A 14,141-nucleotide genomic window follows, 5' to 3' on the forward strand; every position below is an offset into this window, starting at 1 on the left:
TGAAATGCTTACTTAGCCCAATATCTTGAATATAGAAAACATTTAAAAATTAATCTTAAGAATCAATATTGATATTGGCTGTAAATTGGATGTGGACTATATGTCAAGCCATTTTGAACTCTTCTGTTTGAACCCCCGTTGCATTTTCAGCAGTATGGGAGAAGAGCAAGATGGCAGAATTATCCTGCTTTGAAGGGAGGTCACAGAGATGGTGGTCTGGTAGCTTCACCAGCCTGCACAGATGCATGCCTGCATGGAGAGTGCGTGCACCCCTCCATTCCCCTACCTTGTTTTAAAAGGGAGAGGGGCAAAGTGCACTGTAAGTTAAATAATTTGCAAGGTCCCTACACTATAATTAATTTGTAAGGTTCCTAAACACAAGATAATGTTCAGGCCTCTCTGGGTTGTTTTTCCTTCTAGCTCAGGGCTGGGTGGATGCTCAAGAGCCAGAGGCTAATCATGGAGGTCAGCAGCAACAGGGCAAAATGGTCAGGGAAGGCCTTGTAACAGCTACAGACCCAAACAAAGTTAAATCAGACCAAACAGAGCAGTAGCAGCTGTCTCATGGATTCTGCATGTGGACCTTCAAGGGCAGTGTGGCTTGTGAAGTTAGGATACTGTGATCTCTCCCGGAACACCAAGGTTTCTCATCAGTGAGCTGATAGAAGGCTATTCTGTGGAGGACAAAACAGGGAGAGCCCCTCAGGGTTGGATCTTGCCTGAAACTCAGAAACTGCTCATCCAGATGAACTACTGAGGAAGGATTTGGAATGAGAAGAAATATAGTCTTATGAAATGTGGACATCACCACCACATCAGTACTGTTTTCCTTGCTAATTTTTTTCCTCTCAGATTCTGAGGAATCCGTGTTTAGTCCCATCTAAAATTATTCGGCCATTAACTCTTTGGGTAGTTCCTGCAGGTCATGTTCTTCTATTTCCCAAATAGTCTTTACCGAGCATATATTACTTAAAAGTGGGAGTGAGAGCCAGGTACCAATGGCTCATGCCTGTAATCCTAGCCACTCAGGAGGCTGAGATCTGAGGATCTCAGTTCAAGCCAGCCTAGGCAAGAAAGTCTGTGAGACTCTTTTATCTCTAATTAACAACCAAAAAAAGCCTAAGTAGAGCTGAGGCTTACCTGGTGGAGTACTAGATTTGAGCCAAAAATATCAGGGGCAGCACCCAAACCCTGAGTTTAAGCCTCAGGACCAGCACAACAACAATAACAACAACAGAAAAGTGAGAGTGATGTAGCTTTTCATGGCCACATTAGGAAGCAGGGAGTGGGGGTTTCCCCTTGAAGCACTGTTGGAGTTAAGTTGGGTTCCATGAAGACTTCTGCTGAAATCTTGTGGGGAGCAAGTTGTTACTTTTGGAGAGAAAGCTAGTTTACCCTCCATGATTTTTCCCAAGGATGGAAGACAAGGGAAAAAGAAGGGAATATGGGTGAAACCCTGGCCTCTTGGGCAGGTCCTGAGAAGTGGGAGAGTAAAGGTAATCTTTGAGAAGCTGATGTAGCAGGTGAGAAGACAAAACACGGACTGAACAGATGCCCCTCACAATGTTACCTTGTGGAATCCTCCCACCAGTGCCCTTTAGTAGATGCTGTTCCCTTCATTTTTCAGGTGAGGGAACCAAGGTTAAAAGAGCACAGTTAGGGGACTGGGAAGGTGGCTCAGTGGTAGAGCGCTTGCCTTGCATGCATGAGGCCTTGGGTTCCATTCCTCAGCACCACATAAGCAGAAAAAGCCAGAAGTGGTACTGTGGCTCAAGTGGTAGAGCACTAGCCTTGAGCTGAAGAGCCGAGGGACAATGCCCAGGCCCAGAGTTCAGGCCCTGCGACCAACAACAGAGAACACAGTTGGGAACTGACGAAGCCAGGATTTAACCCAGGCCTTTGAGATACAGAAACCATACCAGCTTGGTCTCTGCTGGAGACTGTGGAGTAGGCTCACGTGATGGTGGGAGGTAAACAGCTCGTGTTACAGCTAAGTTTCTGTGACTATCTCCCTGATCTAGGCCCTAACTAGTCATTGAATTGTTTGGAGAACCCATGCTTTGGGATACTAGTGGAGACAATAATGGCACCAGGCCCTTGTTTCTCTATGTTCTTTATCTTGAGTCAACTTGCCATAGGAGCGGGGCCAGGCAAGAAAAGTCTGTGGTATAGACATTGTTCCAATCAGTCTTCCTCTCTCACTTCTCTTTTCCTTCTCACCCATCCCTTCTCTCCTTCCCTCTCTCAAAATTAAACATTAAATAAATATAGTAACTCTCCTAAAGTGTCATCGCTAGCAAATAGAGTATCATAGGTATAAATCCAGGTCCTTTCTCCTCCTCAAGAATTTATTTCAGGGGGCTGGGAAGGTGGTATAGTGCTTACCTTGCATGCCTGAAGCCCTGGGTTCAATTCCTCAGCACCACATAAGCAAAAAGAAAAAAGCCGGAAGTGGCGCTGTGGCTCAAGTGGTAGAGTGCTAGCCTTGAACTGAAGAGCTGAGGGACAGCGCCCAGGCCCAGAGTTCAGGCCCCACGACCAGACTCCCCTCCCCCCCCAAAAAGAATTTATTTCAGGGGCTGGGAAGGTGGCTCCGTGGTTGAGCGCTTGCCTTGCATGCATGAGGCCCTGGGTTCAATTTCTCAGCACCACATAAGCAGAAAAAGCCGGAAGTGGCGCTGTGGCTCAAGTGGTAGAGTGCTAGCCTTGAGCTGAAGAGCTGAGGGACAGTGCCCAGGCCCAGAGTTCAGGCCCACGACTGACAAAAAAAAAAACCAAACAAACACAACAACAACTTATTTCAGTTGGGGATAGAGCTCAGAAGTAGAGTGCTTTTTTAGCTTGTACAAAGCCATAGGTTTGATTCCCAACACTGCCAAAATGAAAAACAACAACAACAACAAAACCTCTTTCCTAGTTCCTGATTGGTGTTGCTTTTTTCTCTTTGAGTAAGAAGCCACTTTGGGCTTTCTCTTTTTAAACCTTACACTTTCCCCAGGTATTGTGCTCACCTTTTGTTCTAATTCCCCCTTTGGCTGTTGAAGCTGTCTGTTATGGGTCTAGGGGTATTTCAGATTGTCCTTTCATGTAGAGGTTACGTTTTAGGTTTCTAGATCATTCTTTTTGTATCATCTGCCTTACTAATCAATCAGCTTGAAGATGCTTCAGCCTTTATGCCTTTTTGAAAGGTCCCTTCTTGGTAGGGCCCTCTTTGACCTCTGTTTGCACATTCCTGCATCAATTCCTGCCTCTAAAGGACCTGTGTTGATCCTTCTCTCCCTCTGCACCATCTGGCAGAGTATAAATTTTTATTAGCTGTGTTGTTGTTATTGATCTCTGCTTATTTTTATCTCCTTTCTTCACTGCACTATTCCTCAGCATCTCCGTAGTCCCGAACACTATAGTAGATAGTAAATATTTGTTCACTTGACTAGATTGGCAGGGAGGGAGTCATGTTTCTTGAAGATCCCTCATTACAGTCCTCTTCCTAAATCATTTATCACCCTATTTTGTTTGGCAAACCCTTTGGCAATCGAGGCCTTCTGAGAAGAGTTTTCTAGTGCTTTCTTTCTTATTCCTAAGAAAAGCTAATGATAAACATTAGACTGATTCCCTAAAGTGAGGGAGGAAAGTTTGTATCCAAACCAGCAGTTTGCCAGTTTGCAAGAGGGAAGAGAGGACTTTTTACCCTTGGGGAGATCACGTGCTGGGGGCCCTTCTTTGGCATTTGTGATACTATGACAGTCAGTGCCAGGGCTTGGGGCTATGCCAATTTCTGAGGCTAGTGCCCTGCTCAAAGGCGGATGCTAGAGAGGTCCAGTTAGGTTGCATTCCCTTGACCTCCTGTCTGTTAAACCCATCCTCAGAATGAGGCCTATACTCCTATGGTGAGCTGAATATCAGGGTTGTAAGGGTTCGAAACGTTTTTTTTTTTTTTTTTTTTTTTTTTTTTTTTCAGTCTCAGAGGAAAGAAGGGGGAGGCAAAGAGGAGCAGACTGTATATATTTGGTTAAAAGTGGCCACTGGGATCTTGCCAACAAATCCTCTGGGAGTCTTAGAATTTCTGTACCACTGGGTGTGGGTTTTAGATTTGTTGAAGACGAGAATTACCACAAAAGAGGGAGTTTTGGGCTTAGGAACTAAGATGGCCTGCAACAGGGACAAGAAGGGGAATAAAAGGCCCTGTAGGATTTCTGTAACTCTAGTTTTCTTAAAACTTCTGATATAGTTTGTAAGCAGGAGCTGCGGTCCTAGTGAATTGTCTCTGGAAAGTAAAGTAGCTCTTGGAGATAGGGGAGTTTGATTACTGAAAAGTCGTAGTACTAGAAGTCTGTTGTGAAGAAGTGCTAAGAGTTTAAGTAAAGATAGCCAAGAATCTAAAAATGGAAACCTACCGGCAGCTTCTGAGCCCTCACCGTTGCTTCAGTATTAGTTTGGAGCCAAGGAAGCTTTGGCAGTTACATAGTAGAGAAAGTCACTTTGTGAAACACAAGGAAGTTCCCATGGGCATAACCTTAATTAATTCAGAAAACACAGTCTTTTGCAATTTGGTGGATGTGGACTTAGCCTTCTAGTGCACTCCCCATGAGATGTATCCATATCCTGTCTTTTCACACCTCTGGGCCTCACAGCCTTCCACCACACTCAGACTAACTTAGCCAGGCTAACCTTGATGTCCCCACTTGTGAACCTTTTCTCAGGACTCTCAGTTGGAGTTCATTGCTTTCTTCTCTCAAGGATTCCCGGCACCCTTTGTTTATATTTATGTGACAACAAATCATTCTAAAAACAAAGCTGAACAATGCATATTTGCCTAGCTCCTGCATACAATATGAATTCTCAGAAGTAGAAGTCTTATTTTTTATCATTATCTTGACTCAGACCTGTTCAGAGGTCTGCCCACAGTCCCGTGGTGCCTGTTATGTGAAAATCCCAATTGCTAGCTGGGTGCTAGTTAGGAGCTGATGGCTCACACCTGTAATCTACTAACTACTACTCAGGAGGCTGAGAACTGAGGGTTGTGGCTCAAAACCAGCCTGGGCAGAAAAGTCCATGAGACTGTTATCTTTAGTTAACTACCAAAAAGTCAGAAGTAGAGCTATGGCTCAAGTGGTGAAGGGTTAGTCTTGTGCACAAAAGCTCTGGGAGAGTGCCCATGACCTGAGTGCAAGCTCCAAGACCAGCAAAAAGAAAAAGAAAACCCCAATTATGTTTCATCAAGCTAGAATTGACTCCAAGCTAATCAGATGAACAGGTTACTTAGTAGGCTAACCTGACATTTTTCCCCTCCTACTTTGGGCAGCGACCAGCTTTGTGGCTGGTACACTGTGCTCCTGGCTCAGGCATACTTATAGCAGGGGACATTATTTGCTTTGCTTAGTCCTGACTCCAGCATTCTCACTTTGATCTCTACAGAATGCCCCACCTTACTGCTGCTATTGTCCTGTCCTGGGACCTACAGTTTCCCCTCCCCAAGCTCAAGCCTCCTCCTCACTACGCTCCCCTCCCTCCCATCTTCCCCTCCCTTTTTCTCTCCTTTTCTCCCTCTCCTTCTCTCTTCCTTTCTTTTGTGTCAGTACTGAAGCTGGAATTTAGGGCCTCATGCTCTTGCTTGACTTTCTTGCTTAAGACAACTTGAAGCTCTACCACATGAACCACACCTCTTCTTCCCACTTTTTCTGGTTAATTGGAGATAAGAGTCTCACAGACATTTCCTGCCACCATTGGTTTTGAACTTCAGATCTTACCCTCTTGAGTAGCTAGGGTTACAGGCATGAGCCACTAGCAACCAGCATATTCTGAGATGATTCCTAAGAAATCAGTGATGCTGGAGGGTGACTTGGAATGGGCACTTATGGGTGTGACCTCTCAGTCCCTAAGTGTTCTTGTCTAAGCCTACCTTTTATCTGCTCACTGTTTTCTTCTCACCGAAGGAATGACAGATAAACTATGATATAAGAGATTGTGGGAGCCGGGCGTTGGTGGCTCACGCCTGTAATCCTAGCTACTCAGGAGGCTGAGATCTGAGGATCTTGGTTCAAAGCCAGCCCGGGCAGGAGAGACTGTGAGACTCCTATCTCCAATAAACCACCAGAAAACCAGAAGTGGCGCTGTAGCTCAAGTGGTAGAGCGCTCACCTTGAGCTGAAGAGCTGAGGGACAGTGCCCAGGCCCAGAGTTCAAGCCCCACGGCCGACAAAAAAAAAAAAAAAAAAGAGATTGTGGGCTGTGATCCTAGAAAGGGCTGGATTACTGTTTCAATTAAAATTCTACTGTTTAAACTCAACAATAGAGGCTCACACCTGTAATCCTAACTATTCAGAAGGCTGAGATCTGAGGATGGAGGTTTGAAGCCAGCCTGAGCAGAAAAGTTTGTGGGACTCTTAACTCCAATTAACCATCAAAAATTTGGAAGTTGAGCTATGGCTCAAGTGGTAGAGTACCAGCCTTGAGTGTGAATTTTGAAGCCAGAATGCCTAGGTTCTAATCCTGCTTTACCACTTATGAGTTGTTACTAACTACCTCAGCCTACCATTTTCAGTCATTCATAAATAGTTATTGAGCCTCTATCAAGGGGGTTATTCTGGATGTCAAGGAAACAATATTAAGACAAAAATAGGTTATTATTTAAAATACTAGGACAGTGCCTGGAACTTAGCCTGGAATTCAACAATGATATTCTGCTCTAGTACTTTTCTGAGAATAGATACATGGGTAGGATAACCTTTGGCAGCAACTGAAGGACCAGATCTCTGAGACAGGGACAGATACAAGAAGGGCTAAGATAAGATTCTAGATTTGGACTTAGGTCCAGGACAGCACTGGCTTTCATGGCCTTTCACTTCTGGCACTTCGTTTTGAGGTTAAACACATGAGCTGGGTAAAGATCAGCCTGGAAAATTTATGAGTCTGTTTAGTTCTATAGAAAGGGCAGGAGGCAATGACCCTAGACTGCCTAGATTCTACCTAGCCTCCTTGTACAGAATGTACAGTGCCTACCAAGCTGAGTATGAATGACTGCCAGAGGCTATGTGGGCACCGGGAGGAGAGGTCCTAGAAGCTGAAAGAAGGAAAGCAGGGCCAGGGCCCTCTGCCTACTGGAATAGGGGGTAGCTGGGGGATTCAAGACCAGAACCTTGGAAGGAAAGTGAGGTAGGGCAGAAGTGGCATGGCTTGATAAGTTGCTTTCCTTCCCTATTTCAAGTCATTCCACAGGGAGTGTTGCCCAAGATGACTGGTATGATCATTCATTTCGTGATTACTGTTGGAGGCAAAGTTTAGACTCCAGGCTCCTGATTCATTGTCTGTGGTTTCCAGTGAAAGTCCAAGCCTCACTGAAACCTGATGTAACATTGTAAGAAAAAGAAAGTCCAAGCCTGAGGACAGGTTTTATGGAGATAGGATTGGAATAGAAATGAATGTTTTATTTCCTGGAGATCAACAGGTTCTTCACAGCTGGGCGCTGATAGCTCATGCCTCTAATCCTAGCTACTTAGGAGGTTCAGATCTGAGAATCACAGTTCAGAGCCGGCCTGGGCAAGAAAGACCATGAAACTATTATCTGCAAGTAGTCACCAAAAAGCTCAAAGTGAAGCTGTGATAGAGAACCAGCTTTGAGTGAAAAGGCTAAGGGACAGCACCTAGGCCCTGAGTTCAAACTCCAGTACTAGCACCAAAAAGAAGAAGAAGAAGAAGTTCTTCAGCTACCACCCTATCAGGGAAAGATAGCTGTAATCCTAACTGTGGTGTAGCACCTGCTTCATTGTTTCACTTTCTCTTCTCCATTTATTCCCATAGAAGGTTTCAGAGATGAATATCTTCACAGCACAGGAAAGGTGCCCTTGACATGAGATAGGGGCCAGTCTCGTGGGCCAAGCATTCTTGGATCATTTCCCATGTGAGCTGCTGGCATGGATGCTCTTGGGACTGGCTACTTGGCAGGGAACCATGGTAGCTGGCACACATAGGGACAGATGAAGTAGTTCTGGGCCCATTCCAGGATTCTCAAGTGTAGCCAGGTTCAGGACCACTGGATACCATACTCTTTCATCTCATTTTTATTTTGCTTCATTCAGTCTTTAGCCATTGCTTCAGTTCAGTTCAGCCAAGTATGTGAAATTAGAATTAGGCAAAGCATACCACAGTAAAGGAAGTAGGATTATAGCAGTGCTTCTCAACCTTTGTTGTTGCTGTGATTACCTCCCTAAAAAGCCTTTTAAGCCAGCGCCGGTGGCTAGCTACTCAGGAGGCTAGCTACTCAGGAGGCTAAAATCTGAGGATCCCGGTTCAAAGCCAGCCAGGGCAGAAAAGTCCGTGAGACTCTTATCTCCAATTAACCAGTAGAAAACTGGAAGTGGGACTGTGGCTCAAGCGGTAGAGCGGTAGAGTGGTAGAGCGGTAGAGCGCTCGCCTTGAGCCGAAGAGCATAGGGACAGCACCCAGGCCTAGAGTTCAAGCCCCACCACCAACAAAAACAACAACAACAAAAGCCTTTTAAAATATTTTTCCTAATTATCCCCTCTCAAGAAATTATAATGCCACAGATACATCAAAAATCTACTTATGAGCCGGGGCCGGTGACTCACGCCTGTAATCCTAGTTACTCAGAAGGCCGAGATCTGAAGATCGTGGTTCAAAGCCAACCCCGGGCAGGAAAGTCTGTGAGACTCTTATCTCCAATAAATCACTAGAAAACCAGTGGCACTGTGGCTCACGTGGTAGAGCGCTTGCCTTGAGCTGAAGAGCTGAGGGATAGCGCCCAAACCCAGAGTTCCCCACGGCCTGAAAAAAAAAAAAAAATCTATTTATGGAGCAGGGAACGTGGCTTTGTGGTAGACTGCTTACCTAGCATGCATGAGGACCTGGGTCCTGCTCCTTGGTATCATATAAACATAAAATTAACAAAATAAGAGGAAAATAACCATTAAAAATTTTTTAATCTATTTGAGTCAGACATCAGTGGCTCATGACTGTAATCGTAGTTACTTAGGAGGCAGAGATCTGAAGATTGTGATTTGAGGCCAGCCCAGGCAGATAACTTGTCTAAACACCATCTCCAAATAACCAGCAAAAAACCAGAGCTGAGAGCATAGCTTGAGTGGTAAAACGTTTGCTTATCAAGCTCAAGGCCCTGGGTTCAAACCCCAGTACTGCCAAAAAATTTTTATTTATGTACTATATGTGTTATACATAAAGAGTAACTTTTTATACCTCTCAAAAAACAATTTTGGGGGCTGGGAAGGTGGCTCAGTGGTAGAGCACTTGCCTTGCAAGCATGAGGCCCTGGGTTCGATTCCTCAGCACCATATAAGCAAAAAGAAAAAAGCCAGAAGTGGTGCTGTGGCTCAAGTGGTAGAGTGCTAGCCTTGAGCTGAAGAGCTGAGGGACAGCACCCAGGCCCAGAGTTCAAGCCCCACTACTGGACCCAAAAATAAATAAATAAACAAAAAACAATTTTGGGAACTGGGAGTATGGTTTCCAGGCCCTGAGTTCAAACCCAATACTGCAAAAAAGCAATTTTTGTTTGGGGGAGCTGCACAGAGTCTCTCATGCCTAAAATTCCAGGAGGAAGAGATGGGTGGATCTTAATTCTGAGCCAGGCCCGAATGCAAATAAAAATAAGGAAAGTATGTGAAACCCTGTTTCAAAATTCAAGGTAGACCAGGCACGAATGGCTCATGTCTATAATCCTTAACTACATAGGAAGGTGAAAACAGAAAGATGGTGATTTGAAGCCAGACCAACAGAAAAGTCTTCAGAGTTCATCCCAAAAGGGAAGCTGGATGTGGTGGCATGTGCCTGTGATCCTAGCAACTACAGGAAGCCTGTAGGAGGCGGATCGTGGTTCCTGTGCAGGCCCAGGCAGAAAGGATGGAAAGTGAGAACACATCCTGAAGAAAAAAGTGCAAAACAGGCCTGGATTCATGGTTCATCTGTAGACACTAGCTTAGCAAACAGAGGCCCTGAACTTAAACCTCAGTTCTGCCATAAATAAAAGTTGGCTCTGGGACACATATCTGTAATTCCAGCTACACAATGAGGCAGAGGTAGGAGAATCTCTGTAGCCAGCCCTGGACTGGTAAGAGACCATATCTGAAAAAGAAACGAAGGCAAGACAAGTTGTGAGCATAACTGAAGTGGTAGAGCAAATGTGAGGCCCAGAGTTCAAACCCCAGCACTACCCCACCATAACAATCACTCCCTTTGGGAAACTATCTCGCCTATTAAGGAGGCAGAGATTACTGGAAAAGCACTATGGGACTACAGTAGAGAATATAAAATTGCAATAGGCTTCAAAAGTTTTGTTGACTTTATTTCCCATCTCCATAATTTTGTCTTGTTTCTTAGTCTGTTGTTCCTGTGTTGCCCCCAGTCTGCCTGTTCTGATTTCATCTTTTTTCTCTCTCTGGTATGAAAGTAAACGATTAAAATAATAAGATTTACAGGGCTTGGGATGTAGGTCAGTGGTAAAGCATTTGTTGTCAAGGCCTTAGATTCAGTCCCCATGGGGGGAAGGGGGGGGGGAAGAGGGAAGCAAGGAAGATAGGTTAGTTTTTTCTGAAGTGGGATATACCTGTAATTCCAGCACTTTGGAAGCTGAAGGAAGATTGTGAGTTCAAGGCCAGCGTGAGCTGTATAATGAGTTGGAGGCCATCCTTGCTACACTGCCAGACCCTATGTAAAAAAAGAAAGAAAGAAAGAAAGAAAGAAAAATAGCCAAGCACCTGTGGCTCACACCTGTAATCCTAGCTACTCGAGAGGCTGAGATCTGAGGATCATAGTTCAAAGCCAGCCTGGGCAGGAAAGTCCATGAGACTCTTATCTCCAATTAACCATCAGAAAACCATGTGGCTCAAGTGATACAGTGCTTGCCTTGAGCTGAAGAGCTCAGGGACAGTGCCCAGGCCCAGAGTTCAAGCCCCACTACCGACAAAAAAAAAAAGGTAAATAAACTGTACAACTCAGAGACACTTAAGGAAGATGATTCTTTACAACAACCTTCAGAGAAGCCCTCTCTTTGAGGGGGCAGGGGTGAGGGAAGAGTCCAGAGACCTGTGAAGAATTCATGTGAAAACATAATATACTGAGTGGAGGAAGTAGAAATAGATGATGTCTGGAGTTGCCTTTTTGAAGGCACCACCCAGGAAATCTTTATGTTTGGTGTACTTGGGGTTGAACTCAGGGCCATGCACTTTCTAGGCAGGCGATCTACCACTTGACTTATGACCCAAGGCCCTCCGAAGTTTTTACATGGTGCCTGCAGGTTTGGGTGTGGGTGACCAATAGTGAATCTAGCTGCATTATGGGTTGATAGCAGTTCTGACAGTAGGATGATATCAGATTCCTTTTCTCTGGCTAGACAGACCAAAGATAGTATTTCTTCTCCTCTGTAGAAATTACCAGAGGCATGTAGCCTTGGTGATGGAAAGCCATTTGTCACGAATCTTCAGAGTTTGTATGTAGCAGTCACCAAGCAAGAGGTCCAAGCAGCACAGAAGCTTCAAGGCACTGGTGAGTAGCTCCAGACATACCTGATCTGCATGGGATTAGAGTTAAGCTCTAGGTTTGTGCTGTCCAATATGAGGCGCTAGCCACATTATTAATTAAACTAATAAGAATTAAGGGCTAGGGACTTAGCTCAAGTGGTAGAGCACTTGCCTGGCATGTTCCATGCCCAGAATTTAATCTCTCACCCACCCTACCCCTGAAATTTAATTGAATAAATAAAATTGAAGTAAAATAGAAAAACTTATTCTCGAATGTGTTCTAGCCACATTTCAAGCACTCGGTCAATGGATGTGGCCTGTGGCACTAGCCTAGGTTCTTATGGGTTAGTGAGAGTCAGTGCAGGATTAATCTCTCTACCAACAGGTATCAGAGAATGTGTAGAGGAACAGTTGGCCTCTTTTAAGTCAAGGAAATTCTCATCTTTTCTGCTGAAAGTGTGCCTGGTGAATCTTCATAGAAACAGCTTTCCAAAATTCATCTAGAACTATTTGTGTTACTCTTGTCTGTTAATATATTCATGCCAGAGTTTGGCCTTTCTCTGCATGCCTGGTAAATGCTAATGTCTTCCTGGTCGGATAAGGCCATTTCCCCCTATCTTTTCTTGATCTTTCCGGTTTCAGGAGAAACTAAGATCTCAAGCAGCACCTCCCCTCAAGGAACTGATAGCCAACTTCTGAACCAGCCAGAACAGCCGGTCTCTGCAGCTCCAGCCCTCCTAGCACCTGAACACCAGGCCATGGTGAGTCCCATGCAAGCGCCTTCCTGGGTGCTCTTCTCTGTGTGTATATGTACATACACATTTTGTTTTCTGTTACTGAAGGTAGAACTCAGGTCCTCACACTTGCTAGGCAAACCTAATACTTATGCCCTACTCAGTCTTTTTGCTTTTAGTGTATTTTTCAGATAGAGTATCATATTTTTTGCTTGGGGCTGACATTGGACCTCAATCCTCCTCTTTCCATTTCCCAAGTAGCTGGCATTACAAGTATGTACCAGCATACTTGGCCCCTCGCTGGGTAATATTGAGGGTCGTGAGCAGCTTCCAAACTGTGGAGAGTACTGGTTTCTCACATGTTCTCTTTTGGCTCCTTCTGAGTGATGAACCTGGATTCCTTGTTTTCACCTTATCTTGCTTCTAGTCCTTGAAATGTGCTTGGTGGAAAAGGTGGGTATGTAACTCTTACTTAGAGTCTTAGCTGTTTACTGCCTGATATAGACTTCAAAACGATTATGTCAGATATTTCAAGAAGGTCTCATCCTAACTAGGAGCCCTGGAAGGAAAAATGGTTCTTTCTTAGCTTTTATTAATTTGTGTTCCTTTTTTCTAGAGTGCTTCAGACTCTGTACAGAAACCTCAGCTGTCAAAACTCAAAAGGAAGAAGCCAAGGGGGCTCTTCAGTTAACCTGTTATGTTCTCAGATGTTGAGGATGAACCAGAACAGCTTCCCAGCATCACCGGGAAAGGAGTTGGAATGGCAGAGTATCTCTCAAACAGAGTTTGTTGAGCATGGTTCATGTTGAGAGGCCCATCTGAATGGGAAGCTTGACTCCAGCCTACTAGGCATTGGCCTTCCCTGTTTGAATGGAAGCCAGTCTTATACCCTCCTCTATTTTCAGTGGAGGCAATCCAGACCCAGGAACTTACCTTGAACTTTAGGTATATAGAGCAAGTCCACCAGAAGATACAACACGCTAATAAGGAAGCCTCGTCTACCTTTCTCAGAAGTCCTAGCCAGACCCAGATGCTCCTCAGGGACCCACTTCTCCCTTCAGCACAGAATAAAAGCACTCACACTCTTCTGCTTTAGTTATTTTTGGTGCTAGAGATGCTTTGTTTTATTATTTTATTTTTATTTGTTTATTTTTGGTGTTGGCATCATGCATGCTGGGCAAGTGTTCTTATCACTGAGATACCCTCCAGCCCCTACTCCCTTGCTTTTGAAGTTACTTGTCTCTAGAACCTACAGGCCACCTCACCTCCCTAGGCCTTATTGTTGTCTCTGGGCAAAGTCTGAGCCCTCAGATTCTTCCTAAGCATCTCTACTGTGGTCTGAACTGTCACACTCAGAAATTTTGATCTTGAGAATTCTCTCCATGGTGTTTACACAAGACAGATAGACTGCTGCTCTCCTTTGCTAAACTTGGATTGTATTTTCCTGTCTGCTTCCAAGGCATAGATAAAAGATTAAACCCCGGGGTCAGATTGATATTACACAGTTTCTAGCCCTAGGATGGATGGGAGATCCCATGGATGTGACAAGTAGGAATTTCACTTTCTCATTATCTACTCCAGTTCAAGTAATGTTCTAAGTGGAACTAGGATGACAGGGAATAGGAAATAACCCCAGGGGTTCTCTGGGACAACAGAACGAATAGTACCTGGCAGAAAGAAGTGTAAAGGTTGCGTAATAAAGGCAGAATCTGAGACAGTCACTCTTGGGCAAAGCAGATACAGTCCCTTGACCTCCTCTGCCAGGTCTTTCTGTATAGTGAGACCTTGGAGAGATAGGAATGAAAGTGAACTCCAGTGTACTAAGAACCCTTAGGTGGAGGTAGGAGTCAAGCAGATGCAGCGGTCTTTTCTGGCCTGCTTATTTTGATGGCTTCCTCATGTATCTATTCTCTCTCACTGGG

General features: G+C 44.7%; 1 protein-coding gene across 2 annotated transcripts in view; it reads left to right on the forward strand.

Annotated features, from left to right (window-relative positions):
• Nhej1 (non-homologous end joining factor 1) overlaps window positions 1–13,322 on the forward strand; it is a 102,631-nt gene extending 89,309 nt beyond the window's left edge. For both annotated transcript variants that reach the window (XM_070025919.1, XM_070026011.1), the window contains 3 exons: window positions 11,393–11,510; window positions 12,128–12,246; window positions 12,836–13,322. In XM_070025919.1, the coding sequence (XP_069882020.1) occupies window positions 11,393–11,510; window positions 12,128–12,246; window positions 12,836–12,910 (312 nt within the window). In that variant the 3' untranslated portion in view covers window positions 12,911–13,322. The remainder of the gene's footprint in view (window positions 1–11,392; window positions 11,511–12,127; window positions 12,247–12,835) is intronic.
• Window positions 13,323–14,141: the final 819 nt, after the last annotated feature.

Source organism: Dipodomys merriami, unplaced genomic scaffold (assembly GCF_024711535.1).
Source record: "Dipodomys merriami isolate MVZ:Mamm:240054 unplaced genomic scaffold, mDipMer1.0.p SCAF_1, whole genome shotgun sequence".
In the NCBI taxonomy this organism is placed as follows: Eukaryota; Metazoa; Chordata; class Mammalia; order Rodentia; family Heteromyidae; genus Dipodomys; species Dipodomys merriami.